The sequence below is a fragment of the Pollicipes pollicipes genome, unplaced genomic scaffold (genome assembly GCF_011947565.3).
Source record: "Pollicipes pollicipes isolate AB1234 unplaced genomic scaffold, Ppol_2.1 Scaffold_6686;HRSCAF=7923_pilon_pilon_pilon, whole genome shotgun sequence".
In the NCBI taxonomy this organism is placed as follows: domain Eukaryota; kingdom Metazoa; phylum Arthropoda; class Thecostraca; order Pollicipedomorpha; family Pollicipedidae; genus Pollicipes; species Pollicipes pollicipes.
Window position 1 is genome coordinate 12798949 of NW_023596921.1, and position 20108 is coordinate 12819056.

At 52.9% G+C, this 20108-nt stretch overlaps 3 protein-coding genes across 3 annotated transcripts; 1 reads left to right on the forward strand and 2 right to left on the reverse strand.

The window, feature by feature from the left end:
• Positions 1-2958: 2958 nt before the first annotated feature.
• On the reverse strand, positions 2959-5902 carry LOC119107924 (protein arginine N-methyltransferase 3-like). The gene is made up of 5 exons (XM_037231517.1): positions 5769-5902; positions 4868-5103; positions 4383-4546; positions 3648-3846; positions 2959-3206 (listed from the first exon to the last, which is right to left on the reverse strand). Exons 1-5 carry the CDS (start codon positions 5849-5851, stop codon positions 3097-3099), a joined length of 792 nt encoding a protein of 263 aa, XP_037087412.1. The 5' UTR covers positions 5852-5902; the 3' UTR covers positions 2959-3096.
• A 1557-nt stretch (positions 5903-7459) lies between these two features.
• LOC119107925 (protein arginine N-methyltransferase 3) lies at positions 7460-8848 on the reverse strand. Its single transcript, XM_037231518.1, has 3 exons — positions 8632-8848; positions 7604-7704; positions 7460-7552 (listed from the first exon to the last, which is right to left on the reverse strand). Exons 1-3 carry the CDS (start codon positions 8846-8848, stop codon positions 7460-7462), a joined length of 411 nt encoding a protein of 136 aa, XP_037087413.1.
• Positions 8849-17396: 8548 nt separating this feature from the next.
• LOC119107631 (zinc finger matrin-type protein 2) lies at positions 17397-19988 on the forward strand. The gene is made up of 5 exons (XM_037231140.1): positions 17397-17452; positions 17995-18215; positions 18515-18588; positions 19023-19168; positions 19398-19988. The coding sequence occupies exons 1-5, from the start codon at positions 17438-17440 to the stop codon at positions 19536-19538; spliced, it is 597 nt and encodes a 198-aa protein (XP_037087035.1). The 5' UTR covers positions 17397-17437; the 3' UTR covers positions 19539-19988.
• Positions 19989-20108: the final 120 nt, after the last annotated feature.

Below are 20108 nucleotides of genomic sequence, written 5' to 3' on the forward strand. Positions count from 1 at the left end.
GAGCTAGAGTTGACGCACGAGAGTCCGTAAGGCTAGAAAGATGACTTAACTAGGGCACATCGCCGTCAGCCTGTTTCTGAGCGACAGGATAAGGCTCGCGATGATTTTCGCATTCGAAACAGTTGGAAAATGCATGTACCAGCCGGTACGTGACCCCACTATCTGAACAGTCAGCAACGAGCCTCTGCTTGCGGGACAGTCGGTTGCAGCACCAGCTGACTTCTCTGACAGATAGCGGGCGACGGCCAGGCGTATGATATATGACAGGCCAATCTCTGTGTCAAGCTAGTGTGGTTGATTCACCCTCCAGTGGTATGAGGTCTTAAAGTCACGGCAGGGGCGCAGCCGGTGAGCGGGCTAGCGCGGGCAGCGACCAAAGCCCCCGCGTCAGGGAGGCTCTCCGGGGCCGCAGGATCACCAGGTACGTGGTAACACGCTTCTCAAAATACTCAACGCCGGGGTTGTCTCATGGAGGAGAACGGCCCAGCCGTTCCTTTTGCCCCGCGACCCCGATGCACCACCTCAGGTCACGTGATCAACACGTGTCGGTGCCCAAGCCGGGGTCACCGGCCCCCGGCTGGCTTTGGACGCCGTCCAGACGTTTAGCGCGGCGAACACGCCCACCGAAGCTGCTCTCAGACAAGGTCGCTCAGAGTCGGTACGCAGCCGAGCGGCCAAATCTATTTCCACCGGCGGCCCACTGGCTAGCAAAAACGCTGGCCTCAAAGGGAGTCGATGTGGCGCGGCCGTCCGAGAACAAGGGAATCCGGGCCAAACCGCTCCGGCGACTGTGCGGGGGGGGGGGGGGCAGGCCGCGGGCTGGAGTTTGTGTTCCGCCGCGTGTGTGATGAGCTCCTGTCCCTCAGATGGCGGGTGGCCGGTCAGTCGGACGCGCTGGGACTGACACAGGCCACTGGCCTGAGGAGCAGTGCGCCGCCCCTCCAGACTGACGTCAAAGACGCCCGAGTGTTTATGCCTTTGATTGAATGTCCGTCTTCTGGGTCAATCAAACGGAGCGCGAGGGTGGCGGGACGAGTTATCGCGATAATTTCAGGAGCTTAACACTAATGATCATGCATTCCTTACATTAATGATTTGGATTTCTAACCACAAGCCGAAGCCAGTCGGTGCACAGCAGCAGTGCCCTAGTCTGAATCAAAGGAGCTTGAGTCTGAGTCTGAGTCCAAGTCTGAGTCCATCAGATCCGTAGCGGATGGTCAGGGGTTGTAGATTCAGATACGTGAGGCATCGTCAGAGATGCAGATTCAGATCCGTAAGGGATTGTCAGGGCTGCCTATCTTCAGGGATTACACTGGCACGGACATGTGTTGCAATGAGACGTGACCTAAATAAATCTTACCCACCGCCTCATCCATAGCAAAGTCGTATTTGTCTCGTATGTTATGTGTAACCTTAAGCATGAAGTATGTAAAGCATGTCGTCGATGTGTAACCTGAAGCTCGATTACCATCACGGGTCCCTGCTTTATTTCCAGAACCATTTCTGATCCGGCCAGGCTTAGATCGATGTCCATCTCTGACAATGGACAACAACTGCGTCGTCATTCCTCAGACCACCGCGGCGTGGTTGAATTGGCGCCGCTTGTCCCAAAACTGACCGCCCCTGCAAAAAAACAACAACAACCAAGAGCGATCCGTCGGCGTAGTCACGGCGTCGCCAGAAACCGACGGACGCTAGCAAGGGCGTTGGTGGCTACGAACACGGCAGAAACCCGAAAAGTCATTTTATCTCAAATACCGCAATCAAGTCGACTTGCTTCGTTCCGACCAACACATGTTCGCCTCAGTCAGCTGATGTCCCGATCGTCGCTGCCTTCGAGGCTTTTTAGGGAAGACGGCCGAGGGTTACATTCTCGTGTGCAGTTTTTGCCGTCAGTCGGCGGGCGGGGCGTGGCGCCAGCGCGCGGAGCTGGCCGGTGGTGTCGCTCTGAGCCACTGTCCCGGCCGGGACCGGGCGTTTGTCGCCACAGCCGCAGGACACGGGCAACGGATCCCAAAATGTACGCTTCGCTTGCTACTTATTAGCGCTTCCCGCTCAGATGGCACGCTTGGCTAGTGCCAGAGTTAAATTACAAACATTGAATGGCCACGTCTATTCAAATAATAAGGTGTTTTCCGGAAGTTGCTCGATAATTCAGTTTCGCGCGGCTGCTATATTGCTCTGGAAGCCCGCTCGGGTAGCGAACCTTCCACTGCTTAGTCTTTTCAGTCCACCTCACATAAATTTTCGAATTGCATATCTGAATTGGAAAGCCGTCGTCGTTTTTGCTAGATCAAGCGACTGAGATATGAAACCCGGGCTATTTTTATCAAGCACTCGACACTCTAGCGTGTTAGTCGGTCCCTCGATGATTCATACCACAACCGCTTAGTTCCACTGGCACGTTCGTGCTAAAACCGCCTATGGATGAAGCTGAAGTGAAGCAAAAGTGACCTTTGTAGTCGCTGGTTGTTTTAAGGCACGACTGTAAAAATGCATGAGCTCGTAGTTATCGATCTTCCCGCGAGACCAGAATTTCATTCAGTCTGGCTGACAGAATCAATAGGCAAAACTGCCAGAAAACTAATGGCAGCCATTCGCTTCCTTGCAATAGCATTGCGCTGCTTAGTGCCGTCAGTTAAACGAGCAACCACGAAGTTGCTTCCGCACCTTTTCCAACACCGGCAACTGTCATCCGAACCGTCTCCGCTGTCATCCCCACATGAGAACTACCCAAAACGCTTGATGACAAAAATGGCACCTTGCTATCAGCGTTTCAAACTGATCTATCTCTCGACATAGCCTATGTACATTGAAACAAAGCTGGAGTTCGCTTCATGCCCGGTATAAACCGAGACTTTCGCTGTGTAGTCGCTTGACACCCACGCCACGCACTCCGCCCCGTCCTCAGCGTTTTCCCCACCGTCCATTCCAACGGCAGACGCGGCGCGACGGACCGTGATTTGTATTGCACGACAAACAACGATACAAATGCACAGCCTGCCTTCTGCGTCGTCGCCGGCGCCAGCTGGGACGGACGGGCGGAGGGCTACCAGCTCACCGACCTCTGCCTGAGCGCCGGACGTCGAGCCGCCGCTATGAGACGCGGTAGGACTGGCTCCGGCCGCCGGTGGTCAGTGTCACGCGCAGGGAGCGCGGGTCCTTGCGGTCCCGGCCGCAGAACAGCGTGCCATCTATCGTGTCGCCTGCGAAGCAGAGGTTATCGGTCGGCACACCGTGCAGCGCCGTGCTGACTGCCGCTCGTCTCCAGATGTTACGTGCGCACCGAAAAACATGGACCTTATGAACAACATGGACCTTATGAACAATGGACCTTACCTCAGCTCACGGCGCAGAAAACACCACATCAACAACTTTGATGAACACGCCCAACCGCAGCACATAACCCCTACCAATCCTTTCCAAACCTTGCACAGACCTAATGTCTGCACATCACATCCCCTGGCACATGTGTTCTCAGAAACGAGCGACAAGTAACCACACAACTAGCTGGAACTTGCATTGGCTTCGCCTGTCTCCCCCCCCCCCCCCCCCCCCCCCCCCCCCCCCCCCCCCTCCCCTCCCCCTTCCCTCACTGGCCATCCCTGGGTGCCCTCGGTCCCTCCCGCGCGCCATCCCAGTCGCACCTGCGTCAGCGCTGACCGGCTGCTCTAGGTAGAACACGGTCTGCTTCCAGTGGGTGGACGGCGCCTGCGGCCCCGTGCTGAAGCCGACCGCGATCGGCAGATCGAAGTGGGTGTCGAAGAGTAACCGACCAGCGCCGTTACGCGGCACGCGCGCGTCACACGCACCGAGAACGGCGCCGTGAACTCGGTGTCGGCCACACTGCGGCACACGGGCGGAAAGCCGGCGGTGGTCGGAGGGTAAACGGTGCGCAAGCACTTACACACACGCACACGCACACGCACACGCACAAGCATGTGCGCGCGCGCGCGCGCGCACCAACAGACAAGCGCTGCCGGTCAAGGGCTCGGCATGGCACCTGGGTAAAAGAACCGATTTTATCCCGTGGTCTGATGACATGCGATAGAGTAACTCACGTGCGGAACCGTTGCGAGGTTCTAAGGAATACATGCGATTTTTCGACCGTTTTGTAATGCGTGAGGCAACGCATCCAACGAGATGAAACACGGTGCGAGCAGGTGTTCGAAATTCGGCCCCGCGCGGTGGAATTCCAGTTGTCGCGTCACTCCGCATCTGTGCCTACCCACAACAAGGTGTATCAGTCACTGGCATCATCCAAACGAATATCCCAGACACAGACGGCCCGTAGAGAAGTCTTCAGTCAGCCATCGAGCGTGGCGGCGTAGTTCGAGCCCGGCCCGGCCCGGCCCAGCGTCGGGCGCTCGGCCGGCACTCACGTGATCGTGTTGAGGTCGAGCTGCTTGATCTGGCAGGGGTCGGAGCAGATGGCGGCAGCCGGCACCACCTCCACACTGGCCTCCCTGCAGCACCTCTGCCCGCAGACAGCTCATCCGGAAGCCGTACACGTCCGACCAAAACGACAGCAGATGGTCGTACCGTTCTGCGGGCGAGCACCCGGGCCCAGGTCAGTGCTGCGGCGTCAATACAGTGAGGCATGCAAGCCTAATAAAAACGAAAAACTCTACGCGTAGGAACAACAAAAAAAAACTCCATCTCTGAACAGTTTTGGCCGATCAGGATTACAGACATCAGCTCAAAAGCTTCACAGGCGCCAACGCAGTCGGATTACTTTCCACGCGATGGTTAAAAACGGCCCGCGGATGGCAATTGGGTATCAACGTCCCAACGCCTAATGTTCGCCTACAATCTACTGAATACCCAGCACTAAACCTCCGCCCATTGAGCCGTGCGATTGACTGACCCATGTCGGATACGGCCACCAAGCTCATAGTGCAGCGGTTGGGCATGAGGGTGCCGCCGTCGGCCAGCAGGTGGTCCCGCGCGTACAGCACCGAGTCCAGCATGCCCTCGAACAGCAGGAAATAGCCCATCCACTCGGACACTATGACGTCAAAGCGCCGGTCGCGTCCGCCGGGCAGCACCATCTCCTCCAGCCGACCCTTCACCAACTTCACCACGTCGGAGAGACCGTTCTCCCTGAGGAGCACAGGAGAGTCACGTGACCTGGATACTGGCGGGGGACGTGGGGCCTCAACGTGGACCACTCATCACTCCGCCACAGGCACGGCCCTCTCTACAGAGAGCGCGGAGCCTCAACGTGGACCACTCATCACTCCGCCACAAACACAGCCCTCCCTGCCGAAGAAAGACGGCATACCCTGCTCCCGGCACGTCAAGGCCGGCGTCACGATCAGCCGGCTACGGCGCGATAGCCCGTCACAATACCGACCAACAACGTCAGCAACTCAGCAGTCTGCTTGAGCCGTGGGCCACGCCAGTTTGTTTCACAGTGTCAAGCGAACAGTCACGACCTGCGAGACTGGGAGACGCCCTCTAATCGAGTCATTCTTCTCTGGGGCGAACAGCTTAGCAGATTAAAGGGCCGGTCCTTTCAACAAGTTAACCAATGATATCTTAGTCCTATGGTACATACATAATCAATAGCATGTAGTTTCTCAACATGTTTTGAATAAACACCGACCAAGGAATATAGTACCTTCCGCGCTTTTCCTAGGCCACAACGCTATCAGCTAAGACGATGCCTCAACTATGAACACCGTAATATGTGGCATTCCCAAGACGCCCCCCCCCCCCCCCCCCACCACCCCCCTCCAGGCGTCCGGCTGACCGCCACCGCCCACCTGACTATATCCATGGCGTCGTAGATGACCTCGGACCGGTCGACGCCGACCACCTCGGCGGCGCCGGCGCGCGCGCAGAACATGGAGAGGATGGCCGTTGCCGCAGCCGAGGTCGAGCACCGAGCGGCCCGCGCACGCACGGCAGCGCGTTCCGGCCGATGGCGTCCCCGGTACGCCTCGGTCCGCACCCGGTCCTGCCGGCGGCCACGGCTCGCGCAGGTCAGTCCGCGCAGACGCCGTGGAGGTGACGTCCGGTTCGAGTCCGCGCGAACGCACGCCGAGAACGTCAGACGAGCAGCTCATGCGCTTTGCTCTTTCTGCCTCCCCGACAACAACAAAGGGAGACAAAACAGACCAAGGTCAATGGGAATTAAAACGCAATTACCCTGACCTTTCAACAGCTCGAGTCCACGGCAGCGCATCGCCCCAGGACTGATGACGCACTAACAAGCGCGACAAATTTCCACGCAGAGCAACACCAATGTGCGTGATTCGCGATGGGACAAAGTGCGCTTACAAGAGCACGATCACCTCTCCGATAGATACATATTTAAAGCGAAGAGCTTCCCCGGGCCAGACGCAAAGGTACGGTCGCTGTCACGCAAAAAAGCGCCAGCATCGCACCACCCGACCCGGCCCATCGCCGGGTGCGGCCATGGCGCGATGAAATCTCGGCATCCCCACCAAAACAATCGGATTACAAATCATCCACGACAGTCGAAACAAAAAGCGCGTGTCACACGCTATGCTGAAGTCGCGCCGCACGCTCGGGCAGCGGCGTACGTGCACGCTCGGGCAGCGGCGTACGTGCGCGCTCGGGCAGCGGCGTACGTGCGCGCTCGGGCAGCGGCGTACGTGCGCGCTCGTGCAGCGGCGTACGTGCACGCCAGCCAGCCGCTCACCGACAGCATCTCGTGGTGGATGCCGAAGTGGGCGTACGACTCGAAGTAGCTGTCGCTGTCGCCAGCGGCGGTGGCGTTCGACACGGGCGCCGGCTCCGGCTCCTCGTCCAGCCGCAGGATTCTGATGCATCGTGCCCCGCATCGTGGCCATGTCTGTCAACGTGGGACCGTCAGGCTAGAGCGCTCACGTCGCGCTGGCAACCGTTCATCCAACTTGTGGTTCGTACGTCTTGGCGACGGCCGAGGCAACCGAAGTCAACGACGGCAGCCGATGCAAAGCGTGCGTGGGCGATTTGCCAGAATGGCAGGCTCAAATATCACATGGAACGAAAGCACAGCGATGGTCAGGTCATAGTCAGGTCAGCGATAGTCAGGTCATAGGTCAGGCACAGCGATAGGTCACGGTCATATGCGGAGAGAGAAGAGCAAACAGCAGGCGAAGACGATGGCGCCGACCGAGGAACATCACAGCAGACACTACGTCGTATCTGATATGGAAATACCTTGTGTCTGCTGGGGACAAAACATGACCTCAGCAAGGACCAGGCCTATCGCCAGCCGAGGATGCTACCTGACATACGGCCGAGACACCACTTGTCTGCCTAAACATGATCCAACATCTGCCCGAAACACAGGCTGGTGCATGCTGGGGAAATGACCTGGCGCCTGTGCTCGTCATGACTTGGCCCTATGCCTGCCATGACCTGGTGCCTGTGCTTGTCACGACCTCACGCCTGTGCTCGTGATGACCTGGCGCCTGTGCTCGTCAAAACCGGGCGCCTGTGCTCGTCACGACTCATGCCTGTGCTCGTCACGACCTGGCGCCTGTCTGATCTCGTCACCTTGCAGCAGGAGCTCGTCACGGTCCTGGCTGGCCTGCAGCTGCCGGCGCAGCTCGGCCAGCTGGTGCTGCAGCTGCTCGTAATGCACCACCGACAGGGTCACGTAGTCGCCCTCGTAGTTGACCACGTGGCGGGACGCGTCGTCGGCAGGTGGCGGTGCGGCGGCCGGTGCGCCGACAAGGTCCTCCAGGTCTGCCGGATGGCCGTGGCAATTTTGGTGATGCAGATGGGGGCGACGTTTAGAGTCAGGGCATACAAAACGAGATGGGTCAGAATGAGAGGAAAATCCTTGTGGGAAACGCGAAGACTTTGTCTCACCAGGATCAGGGCCTGAAGGTAGAAGATTATGCTTTACTTCCCAGAGGACTAGAAAACTGAGATATAAACACCAGAGCTACATGATTGCTTACACACAAATTCCAGAACACCATTACATTCTATTAGCATGCAGCACAAGCACCATTACTGTGAGCAGATCTGGTCATGCACAGCCATCTGGTAGGATGGAATAGTGAGCACACTCCACAAAGACCTGATCCACCCAGGTGGTGCCTCTGGCTCACTCCACCCAGACCTGACCCACCCAGACAGCACCCCTGGCTCACTCCATCCGGACCTGGCCCGTGCAGATGGCCTCCTGACTCACTCTACCCAGACCTCATCCACCCAGACAGAGCCTCTGGCTCACTCCACCCAGACCTGATCCACCCAGATGCCACCTCTGGCTCATTCCAACCCAGATCTGATTCTGCCAGATGGCGCCTCTGGCTCATTCCACCCAGACCTGATCCACTTAGACAGTGCCTCTGGCTCACTCCACCCAGACCTGATCCACTTAGGCAGTGCCTCTGGCTCACTCCACCCAGACCTGATCCACCCAGATGGCACCTCTGGCTCATTCCAACCCAGATCTGGTCCTGCCAGATGGCACCTCTGGCTCATTCCACCCAGACCTGATCTATTTAGACAGTGCCTCTGGCTCACTCCACCTAGACCTGATCCACTTAGACAGTGCCTCTGGCTCACTCCACCCAGATGGCACCTCTGGCCCACTCCACCCGGACCTGATCCACCCAGTCAGTGCCTCTGGCTCACTCCACCCAGACCCTGGTGCCTCACCAATCATCAGGAGAGGATCGCACTCGATGACAGGCTTCATGTACTTGTGGTCGGCCCAGGAGGCGCCCGGCAGTCGGCGCAGCTCGCCCGGCGACACGGCCATGCTGCGCACAAAGTTCACCAGCCGGATGTAGCCGAAGCAGTCGAGTGCGTGCCTGGTCACGAGTGCGGCCAGGTCCAGGTCGTGCTGCTGCTGACAGTGAGTCAGCACATCCATCACCGGCAGCTGGAGTGGGCAGAACAGACATGTGGCCACCACAGGGGCAGCTGACTCCTCCATCTCCTCCCAGTCCTCCTCTCCATCACTGTCATCCTCATCTTCATCAGCAGCTGCCTGGTTGCTGGCAGTTGATGCTGGCACTCCTCTATGGGCAACAGCAAGAGAAGCAGAAGGAGGGGAGGCAACTTCTGATACCTCTTCCAAGTCTGGCATGTCATCTTGTTCAGCAGACATACTGGCAGGTGCAGGGGACTGTAGTTGTGACTGAAAAAACATTAGGATCTGATGAGCATATAATGCTTTGACTCCATGGTATCAGATGTCACAAAATATTGATCATAATGATCTAAGAGGTGACATGTGCTGCTTCAGTCTGTCCCCATATCCTGGCTGGTGTGCCTGCCCAATGATGGGGGTAGTCTCGAGTTGCTCCATGCCCTTAGTGTGGGTACTAAACCAGAAATTCATGCCATAAAAGGGTTCAGTATAAAAATTCACCTCCATGAAAGGGACATTAGCATATGTATTGCATGGTTTGAGCCAGTCATAGTACAATGGCAAGTGGCAACATAGTAGGTCACCTCCATATTCAATGGATATTTTCAGCAAGAAGTACACAAAGGGCATTTATCCAACAGTTCTGATTCAATAACATAAGGATGTCTTGAACCACTCCAAAACACTAATAGCATGTGCTAACTATACAATACCTTGCCACAAAATGCCATCTATATTGAAAATAATAACAAAAAATGCTAAAAACATAGTTTGCTAACACTCTCTGACCCCACATTTCATATTTAGGCATAGTGCTTATCTGATCCTGCTATTTGCTACCCTAGAGTAATAATTCTTAACCCTATGTGATAAGGTAATTCAGCTGTAAAGCAGCGACAAATAGAAGCACCAGCCAGATTGCACTGCACAAAAAACAAAACAAAAATGGTGAAATAAGTCAACATATAACATATACTTATACTGCCTTTACTGGCAGCACTTATGCTGCATTTTCCTGACTGCATTTGTTTAGTGAGCCTGCAGCACACATGTGCTCAACTCAGGCCAGGCCAAATTGCATTGAACTGACAAATGAGTTTTTTTCTGAAAACATTGAGCCTATAATTGCTTCAAATTACTTTTGCAATATCATGATCCCTTGAAACAATGGGTATTCTTCAAGTACTTCACCTTCTTTAGAAGAAGAAAAATCTCCACCGCGAGCGTTTTACGCGCAGTGCGGCACGGGCTCAACCAGCTCGCGTTAGCAGGATTGCTCAACTTTGAAATCACACAATCCAAACGACATCTTTAGCACCAAAAATAAAGAGCATGCAATTAACATTATACACTACGTCGTTTCGACCACTGCTACTCACAATGCTCGCATGATTGCCTATCATCTTCAAGAAATAACCATCTGATAATATAATAATTTCGGCCACAAACAGGTCATATGATTTTTAACACGCGGACAGCCGACGACGTATAGCATGTACTAAAAGGGCAACATAAGCACCAAATTACGTACATTCGTGCAATCAAGAAAAGTATCCCAGTTTTTCACATTCGTGTCTCGAATTGATGTTTCCAAACAGACAGCACAGAGAAAAACCCAACAATGTCGGCGGAACTGAAGCATTTCCAGCAGTCTTAAAAAACGGACCAAGCCACGGGAACCAAACACCGAAGCCAAGCCAACGTTTTCGGTGCGGTACATTGACGTCTATTAGCGCAGTGCATCTCATACACGAGTCCGGATAATGTGATTCACACTTATTAGGACCAAACACATCGTGACGACATTGTCGCTTAAACTACAACACTTGGATTCAATTAATATGACTACTCCGTTTGCCGTAACATGCTGCCATCATGCCGTGCAGAGGGACTATCGTAGTACCCTCTTAAAGTAGTGCACCTCCTGTACAATTCCAACGAGCAATGCTTGAAATCGCACTGACATCCAGGGACATACTCTGCCGAGATAATATGCCAACAGCCACCCTAAGGAAAGGGATCAAGCCTCGGGAAACGAAGACTGAAGCAAGGCCAGCGTTTTCGGTACGGTACATATACGTCTGTTAGCGTAGTGCACCTCACACACGAGTCCGGATAATGCGATTCACACCCTTAGAACTGAACACGTCGTGCTGACAATGTCGATGGAACTGCAAGACTTCGGTCCGATGAATAAGACTCATGCGTTGCCGTGAGGTGCTGCAATCATGTCGTGCAGAGGGACTGTCGTAGCACCCTCTTAAAGTAGTGCACCTCTTGTACAATTCCAACGAGCAAGGCTTGAAATCGCTCTGACATCCAGAGACATACTCTGCCGAGATAATATGCCAACAGCCACCCTAAGGAAACGGATCAAGCCCCAGGAAACGAAGACTGAAGCAAGGCCAGCGTTTCGGTACGGTACATATACGTCTATTAGCGTAGTGCACCTGACACACGAGTCCGGATCATGCGATTCACACTTATTAGGACCAAACACATCTTGCTGACGATGTCGGTGGATATGCCAGATCACGGTCCGATGAATAAGACTCATGCATTGCCGTCAGATGTTGCCATCATTGGCGGACGGACTGCAGTAGCACCCTCTTCAAGTAGTACACCTCCGGTATAATTCCAATTGGCGGGACCTAAAAACCGCTCTGACATCCAAAGACATACTCTACCGAGATAATATGCCAATAAAAATCCTAAGGATACGGACCAAGCCTTGGAACCGAAGACTGAAGCTAGGCCAGCGTTTTCGGTACGGCACATATGCGTCTATTAGCGCAGTGCACCTCATGCACGAGTCCAGATCAGGCGATTCACACTTATGGAAATTAAACACATCGTGCTGACAATGACGATGGAACTGCGAGACTTCGGTCCGATGAATAAGACTGATGCAGTGCCGTGAGATGCTGCCATCATGTGCGGACAGGCTGTAGTAGCACCCTCTTAAAGTAGTACACCTCTTGTATAATTCCGATTGGCGAGACCTAAAAACCACTCTGAAAGGCAAAGACACACCCCGCCGAGATAACATCCCGACACGAACCCTGAGAAACAAAGCCAAGCCCCGGGAACCGAGGACCGAAACAAAGGCAACGGTTTAGGCACGGTATATATACGTTTAGTCGTGCGGTGCACCTGAAACAGGAGCCCTTACAACGCGATTCACACTAAGTAGAAATAAACACATTGTGCCGACAATGTCGGTTGAGCTGCAATGGTTTGATTCAATGAATAAGACTCATGCACTGTCGTGGGATGTCACCATCATGTGCGGACAGACTGTAGTAGCACCTTCTTAAAGTAGTGCGCCTCTTGCATAATTCGTTGGCGAGACCTAAAAACGGCTTTGCCATCCAAAGACACACTGTACCGAAATAACGTGTGAACAGCAATTCTAAGGGAACGGACCAAGCCCCGGAAACCGAAGACCGAAGCGAGGCCAACGTTTTCGGTACGGTACATATATATTTATAAGCGCAGCGTACCTTATACCATCGTCAGCAAGATGTGTTTAGTCCTAATAAGTGTCAATCGCATGATCCGGACTCGTGTGTGAGGTGCACTACGCTAACAGACGTATATGTACAGTACCGAAAACGCTGGCCTTGCTTCAGTCTTCGTTTCCCGGGGCTTGGTCCGTTTTCTTAGGGTGGCTGTTGGCATATTATCTCGGCAGAGTATGTCTCTGGATGTCAGAGCGATTTCAGGCCTTGCTCATTGGAATTGTACAAGAGGTGCACTACTTTAAGAGGGTGCTACGACAGTCCCTCTCCACGACATGATGGCGGCATCTCACGGCAATGCATGAGTCTTATTCATCGGACCGACGTCTTGCATTTCCATCGACATTGTCAGCACGACGTGTTTAGTTCTAATAAGTGTGAATCGCATTGTCCGGACTCGTGTGTGAGGTGCACTACGCTAACAGACGTATATGTACCGTACCAAAAACGCTGGCCTTGCTTCAGCCTTCGTTTCCCGGGGCTTGGTCCGTTTGCTTAGGGTGGCTGTTGGCATATTATCTCGGCAGAGTACGTCTTTGGATGTCAGAGCGGTTTCTAGGTCTCGCCAATTGGAATTATACAAGAGGTGTACTACTTGAGAGTGTGCTACTGCGGTCCGTCCGCCAATGACGGCAACATCTGACGACAATGCATGAGTCTTATTCATCGGACCGAAGTCTTTCATATCCACCGACATCGTCAGCAAGATGTGTTTAATCCTAATAAGTGTGAATCGCATGATCCGGACTCGCGTGTGAGGTGCACTACGCTAACAGACGTATATGTACCGTACCGAAAACGCTGGCCTAGCTTCAGTCTTCGTTTCCCGGGGCTTGGTCCGTTTGCTTAGCGTGGCTGTTGGCATATTATCTCGGCAGAGAACGTCTTTGGATGTCAGAGTGGTTTCTAGGTCTCGCGAATTGGAATTATACAAGAGGTGTACTTCTTGAAGAGGGTGCTACTGCAGTCCGTCCGCCAATGATGGCAACATCTGACGGCAATGCATGAGTCTTATTCATCGGACCGTGATCTGGCATATCCACCGACATCGTCAGCAAGATGTGTTTGGTCCTAATAAGTGTGAATCGCACGATCCGGACTCGTGTATAAGGTGCACTACGCTAACAGACGTATATGTGCCGTACCGAAAACGCTGGCCTTGCTTCAGTCCTCGTTTCCCGGGGCGTGACCCGTTTCCTTAGGGTGGCTGTTGGCATAATATCTCGGCAGAGTATGTCTCTTGATGTCAGAGCGATTTCAAGCCTTGCTCGTTGGAATTGTGCAAGAGGTGCACTACTTTAAGAGGGTGCTACGACAGTCCCTCTGCACGACATGATTGCAGCATCTCACGGCAATGCATGAGTCTTATTCATCGGACCGAAGTCTTGCAGTTCCATCGACATTGTCAGCACGACGCGTTCAGTTCTAAAGGTGTGAATTGCATTATCCGGACTCGTGTGTGAGGTGCACTACGCTAACAGACGTATATGTACCGCACCGAAAACGCTGGCCTTGCTTCAGTCTTCGTTTCCCGAGGCTTGATCCCTTTCCTTAGGGTGGCTGTTGGCATATTATCTCGGCAGAGTATGTCTCTAGATGTCAGAGCGATTTCAAGCCTTGCTCGTTGGAATTGTACAGGAGGTGCACTACTTTAAGAGGGTACTACGACAGTCCCTCTGCACATGATTGCAGCATGTCACGGCAACGGAGTAGTCATATTAATTGAACCCAAGTGTTGTAGCTTAAGCGACAATGTCGTCACGATGTGTTTGGTCCTAATAAGTGTGAATCACATTATCCGGACTCGTGTATGAGATGCACTGCGCTAATAGACGTCAATGTACCGCACCGAAAACGTTGGCTTGGCTTCGGTGTTTGGTTCCCGTGGCTTGGTCCGTTTTTTAAGACTGCTGGAAATGCTTCAGTTCCGCCGACATTGTTGGGTTTTTCTCTGCGCTGTCTGTTGGGAAACATCAATTCGAGACACGAATGTGAAAAACTGGGATACTTTCTTAATTGCTCGAATGTACGTAATTTGGTGCTTATGTTGCCCTTTTAGTACATGCTATAAGTCGTCGGCTGTCCGCGTGTTAAAAATCATATGACCTGTTTGTGGCCGAAATTATAATATTATCAGATGGTTATTTCTTGAAGATGATAGGCAATCATGCGAGCATTGTGAGTAGCGGTGGTCGAAACGACGTAGTGAATGATGTTAATTGTCTGCTCATTACTTTTGGTGCTAAAGATGTCGTTTGGATTGTATGATTTCAAAGTCGGGCAATCCTGCTAACGCGAGCTGGTTGAGCCCGTGCCGCACTGCGCGTAAAACGCTCGCGGTGGAGATTTTTCTTCTTCTAAAAAAGGTGAAGTACTTGAAGAAAACCAAACAATGACCATTTATGCTAGGAAATTGGTGCTGAATGTGAGCACCAAACCTAGGAGTCCAAATTTGCAAGTACCCTATTAAGTCTGGTTTTCCCTACTAAAGTGAAAATGTCATTTACCTAATCAGGATAGCACATCAACAAGTATATGCTGTGTAGGAACCTCATTCATAACCTCTTGCACATAAATGCAAATACAAAAATGCATGGGTATTGCTGGGACAGGGGGCTTCAATTACGCACCAGACCAACACAGAATCTGGTCTCCGCGTGTTCAGCATCTTGAACATGCAAAAACGTTAATTAAGCAAATAGCTAGGTAGGCACGCTGGCGCCAAGACCACGCGGGGCGTCCCGCGGCTGTCCTAAGACGCACCTCCGACACACGCACGATAGATGCTGGTTAGAACGAAGTTCAGCACATAAATCGCGGTATTATAAACAGACGTCCCACACGCAGCAGATGCCACACACTCACCAAATGACGCCAGTCCCTTTTCGCGTACGCGATCACCCCCTCGTGGCCACCGCTCCAGGGCCTTCCCCGTGGCCGTAAAACCTCCCACGCCTCTCGTGGGGTCCACGAAACAACTGCATCCGTTTATGACGCGGTACAGACGGAGAACAGCGCAGCGCAGCGAACAACCCGTCCAGCTGGCTTCAGCTGAGTGCAGATGTGGTCGGACTCGGAGATTTTCATATTACCCGCGTGAGGCTCGTGCTTCCTAAAGCGATCTCACTGGATTCAGTCTGACATAAAGCCAATGCAATTTTGGCGTCACCGTGTGCACAATATAATTTAATATGCCTCAAACGCCTTCATTTAGCTTTATCTACCGCATACTAATAGCAATAAATAAGGCTCACTTCGCATCCGTCAGTCGCCCTAAATACCAGAGTCCAGACAGGAACAGGCAAGGTCGGAGGAGCCCGGTCTGGACCGGACGTTGCGGCATGGGACTGGGCAGTGCCGCACGGGACCTGACGCAATGGGACGGGACCGAACAAAGGCGAACGGGACTGGTTCGGACTTGACGGGACTGAACGAGGCTAGAAAAAAATGGGCAACCCAGGGGACTAGTCGACCAAACCAGTCCTTTGGACAGGGCGTGACCAGACGATGCTAGACCGGATAGAGCCAGACAAAGACAGATAGAATCATAAGACAGACCTAGTCCGTTCCAGGCCGGTCTCATCCCGCTCCCGTTGTGTCCAGCCTAGCTTCTTGTTATCACATCTCTTGCCCTTCCATATCATTCCATAGTATTACATCCTATCTGGTCCCGTCGGTCTCCGTACAGTCACGCCTAGTCCCATGCCTCGTCCGGTTCGATTCGATCCCATCAAGTCTAGTCTGACTGCCCCCATCAGTCTCCTCCGGTCACATCCTGCCCCTCCTGTTCTGGCCCGCCCAGACCCCTCTGGTCTGGTCTGGAATGATCCTGTCCTGTCCCGTCTGAGCCATGTTCCAACTCCCATATCATTTCGTCCGGTCCGCTTCCGTCTGGTTCTGTGTTTCCCCGTTCTGTCCCGCCCGGTTCCCTTCGGTCACCACCCGCTTGCTAGGGGCCACTTTTGTGACGGAAAGCACCCAGACTGAACCAGGGGCGGTCTGCCTGGCACAGACCCGCTGCATCACCACGGGCAGATTGGCGGTGGTTTTGTGGCGTCATCGTACAACCGCGGAATTATCCGCGACCTTCACTATTCGCAGATAATCAGCTGACAACCATCCTGTAAATTGTACGTTGATATGATCAAGCCTTGTTGATGCCTCTGTTCAATGGCCTCGGATATGATGCTGTTCGGTGGCAGGTGCGAGGGGTGACGCTATTTATTGTCATTACATGACACATAGACCAGAATGACCGTGCTAACGACATTGATAAATGTCTGAAGCATCCACTGTCAACCATATTGCATGGGTTGCGTCCTAGACTTATTTGATTTAGGTTGTTTCTGGCCCGGACCCCTGGCGTACATTTGGTGAATGGATAGGACACCGGCTATGGATTGTTGGGCATTCATTTGCAGACTGGAGCTTATACTCTTGCGCTACAATGTAATGTTTCAGTTGTCAGATGGACATAACTTCAGTTTGTGAGGCTAGATACAGAACTATCTCACTGTCCAGGGTGGTGAAGAGGTGGAGCATCATTCTGTTTTTCATCTTCCCTGTGTTATCCAATTTTTGGGCTTATTTGCAATTAAAATGAGCAATTTTGTGAACAGTTTAGGTCAAATTGGCAATAAAACATGTGATTTCATCATATTGCTGTCAGGCTTCTTACAGAGTGCCAGTGACTGCTTGGCCATATCAGAGCCTAGGGATCTAGGAGCAACCGGATTTTGAACCTGGGCTCTCCATCTGGTAGTCTGATGCACTAACCAGACTTGAATTGGTAGGAAAATAAGTATGCAATTAAATCTTGACAATGAATTTCAATCATGTATTTTTGTGCCCCAGGCATTAAGGGAGGAGTAATTATTCTCTGACATAGGCAATTCCAAATCTCACCATGTCTTCCCTATTTCCTTTCACATGCTACTCCAACATGAGTGAAATTGGTGCAGGCCACTGCTATTTGACATGTTTTTGTTGGTGTTGGGTTTATGCCTCAGGAAAGTTTGCTTTTTCAGATGGCATTAGAACAAAGTTGCTATTGACTTGAGAACCAGCAATGGCATCTTCAAGTGTAAGTATTTGCATGCGTGCTCAGTCATGTTGAAACTTGCACAGTATGAGTATGAGTATCATAATCATGTAATGGAGGTGCAGTGTGTGGTGATATAATTAATTATGATACATGATGTAATTCAATTGTCTTGTTTGGAATGAGCATTATTCTGAACTATGCATGCCATGTTATTACAACACTAGAAAGCAATCATAACATGTTTAGGCTATATATTTAAGTAAAATTGTTTTGCTTTAGGTTTTACTAGGATACCAGGATATTTTTATATCAATTTTCACATTCAAAGTTTTGCATCTGAGTATTGTTATGCCAAATAAAATATGAGTCAATGGGAAGCAGTTGAAAAACCAGACAGGTTGTTGGTGAGGCATTGTCAGCTTGCATACTGTCAGTACATGCAGCCTTGCTGCCAAATGACATATAAACATCTCAGGCCAGGGCAAATGTGTGATCTTGCCAAAGATGTCATGTGAATCTCCAAAGCACCAGTGCATGTATGACCTCACCATCCAGTGACCTGTGCATCTGTCTGGCCACAGAAGGCAGAGGACCACCGGCGTAAGTGGGACCGGGACGAGTATGAGTCAATCGCAGCACAGCGGTTGGCCGAGGAGGAGGCGCGCCGCGAGGCGGCCGACGAGAAGGGGCCGCCCGTGCAGCGCGAGCTTCTCCGCCAGCGCGAGTACAAGGTGGACCTGGACAGCCGGCTCGGCAAGAGCGTCGTCATCACCAAGACCACGCCGGCCTCGCAGTCGGGCGGGTCAGTCGGGCGGGCGGGCGGCGCGGCCGACGCCGAGACCGAGTGTCGACGCTCGCGAGCCAGTGGTAGTAATCGGTGAAGTTATACCATTGTCGAGACCGCCCACAGGCGTGTTCATCAGGGAGAATCATGTGACAAGTTGTGTGGCTGGCTAGCGTGGAATGTAATATGTGAACGGCATGCTAAGATGTGGCTGATGTGTTTTTCCCTGGTTTATGGCCGATGAGTTTTAGCGCTTAAGAGTTATTTGCCTGTTATCCATTTGAACAAGATTTAATGTTGCTTCTTTTGTCCCGCAGGTACTACTGTAATGTTTGTGACTGCGTGGTGAAGGATTCCATCAACTTCTTGGACCACATAAATGGAAAGAAACGTAAGTTGCCCCTTAATCTGATCCACCTTACTGATGACACTGAGGTACAAATATGGGCGACAGATGACGTAAGGTCTGGTGAAAAGCCGCGCGGTGGGCATTAAGGTTAAGGCATGTGCTTCCGTGCAATGTGTGCAAGCGTGACGCAAAGTTCCAAATAGTCGGAGCGCGTCCGCTCCGTCCTTCCCTTTCCCCTATGGAGTGGTTGATGTTGAGACCACACCAGTGCGATGTGCATCAGTTGATAACGTGCACATGTCCGCGTTTTGTTGTCGGGTAACCTTCAACGATATTGTTCCACCGTGATGTTGTTTTCTCTTGTATTGGATTAGCGCGTAAAGGTTTGCTTCGCGGTGCATTATTGCACGTTCAGGAGAACACGTTTTCGCCCAGCCTCTTCTAACCCTGTTCTTTTTTGTTCTATCGGCGAACAGACCAGAGAAACTTGGGCATGTCGATGCGGGTGGAGCGCTCGTCTCTTGACCAGGTCAGGAAGAGGTTCGACATGAATAAGCGGAAACGGGAGGAGCAGAAGAAAGAATACGACATGGAAGAACGGCTAAACGAGATCAGGGAAGAGGTAAGCCACTGGTGCTTTTTATGTTTTAGTCATGTTATGTTCCGCCCTGAAATACTCGCTTGTCTTACCGTCCATGTTGGATATGCGGCATTACGAGTCTTGTCAACTGCATTGGAGCCGGTATCTGCCGCGCTGCCAATGGCTTGCCTTGCCGACGGTTAGCTGTGGTGAAGGAGGCGGCAAGCGGCCGTGGGCATGCCTGCGCTCACGCGCCGCCCCCCGCTGGCAGGAGGAGAAACAGAAGGAGTACCGGCGCGAGCGGCGCAAGGACAAGAAGCGTCGCACGGCGGACGCGGCAGACGACGAGCCTGTCAACCCCCAGCTGGCTGCCATGATGGGCTTCTCGGGCTTCGGCGGCGCCAAGAAGTGAGCCGCCGCGCACTTGAGATGTGCAGGGCGGCGGGCCGGCGCTGGCGCCGCGCTCCGGCACGCGCCGCGTAGGTCTCATACTGAGCGCCGCGCAGCATCGGACAGACCGGCGCGAGCGGCTCACACAGCCAGGCGCGAGCGGCGCCGATGGCCAGGCGCGAGCGCCCCAGACGAGCAGGCGCGCGCAGCAGTTGGCGGTGCAGTGCGAGTATCTCGCACGACCGGATGGCGCATGGCAAGGCTACAGGACCTTGTCTTAAGATTTCGAATCCGCGCCCTCGACGCGCCGCGGGGAGGAGCGGGCTGTCTTGTCAGGCTGGTACTGTGCTCGTGGACATGAGTGCAGTGCCACCCGCGTGCAGTAACTGGTCTCGCAGTGTCATGTTCGTGTGCCCGGGAGGATAATTCATGCGACGTTCTGACAATCGTGCACTTCGCGTTTGCGACGAACCCGAGCCCAACCGTGTGTCTAGTGCATCGATACTTCATGTCCGACATTTGCCAGCCGCCCGTATTGCAGAGAAAGAACAATGCATCAACATATCTCACGCATTACGGCTCGGTAACCAAA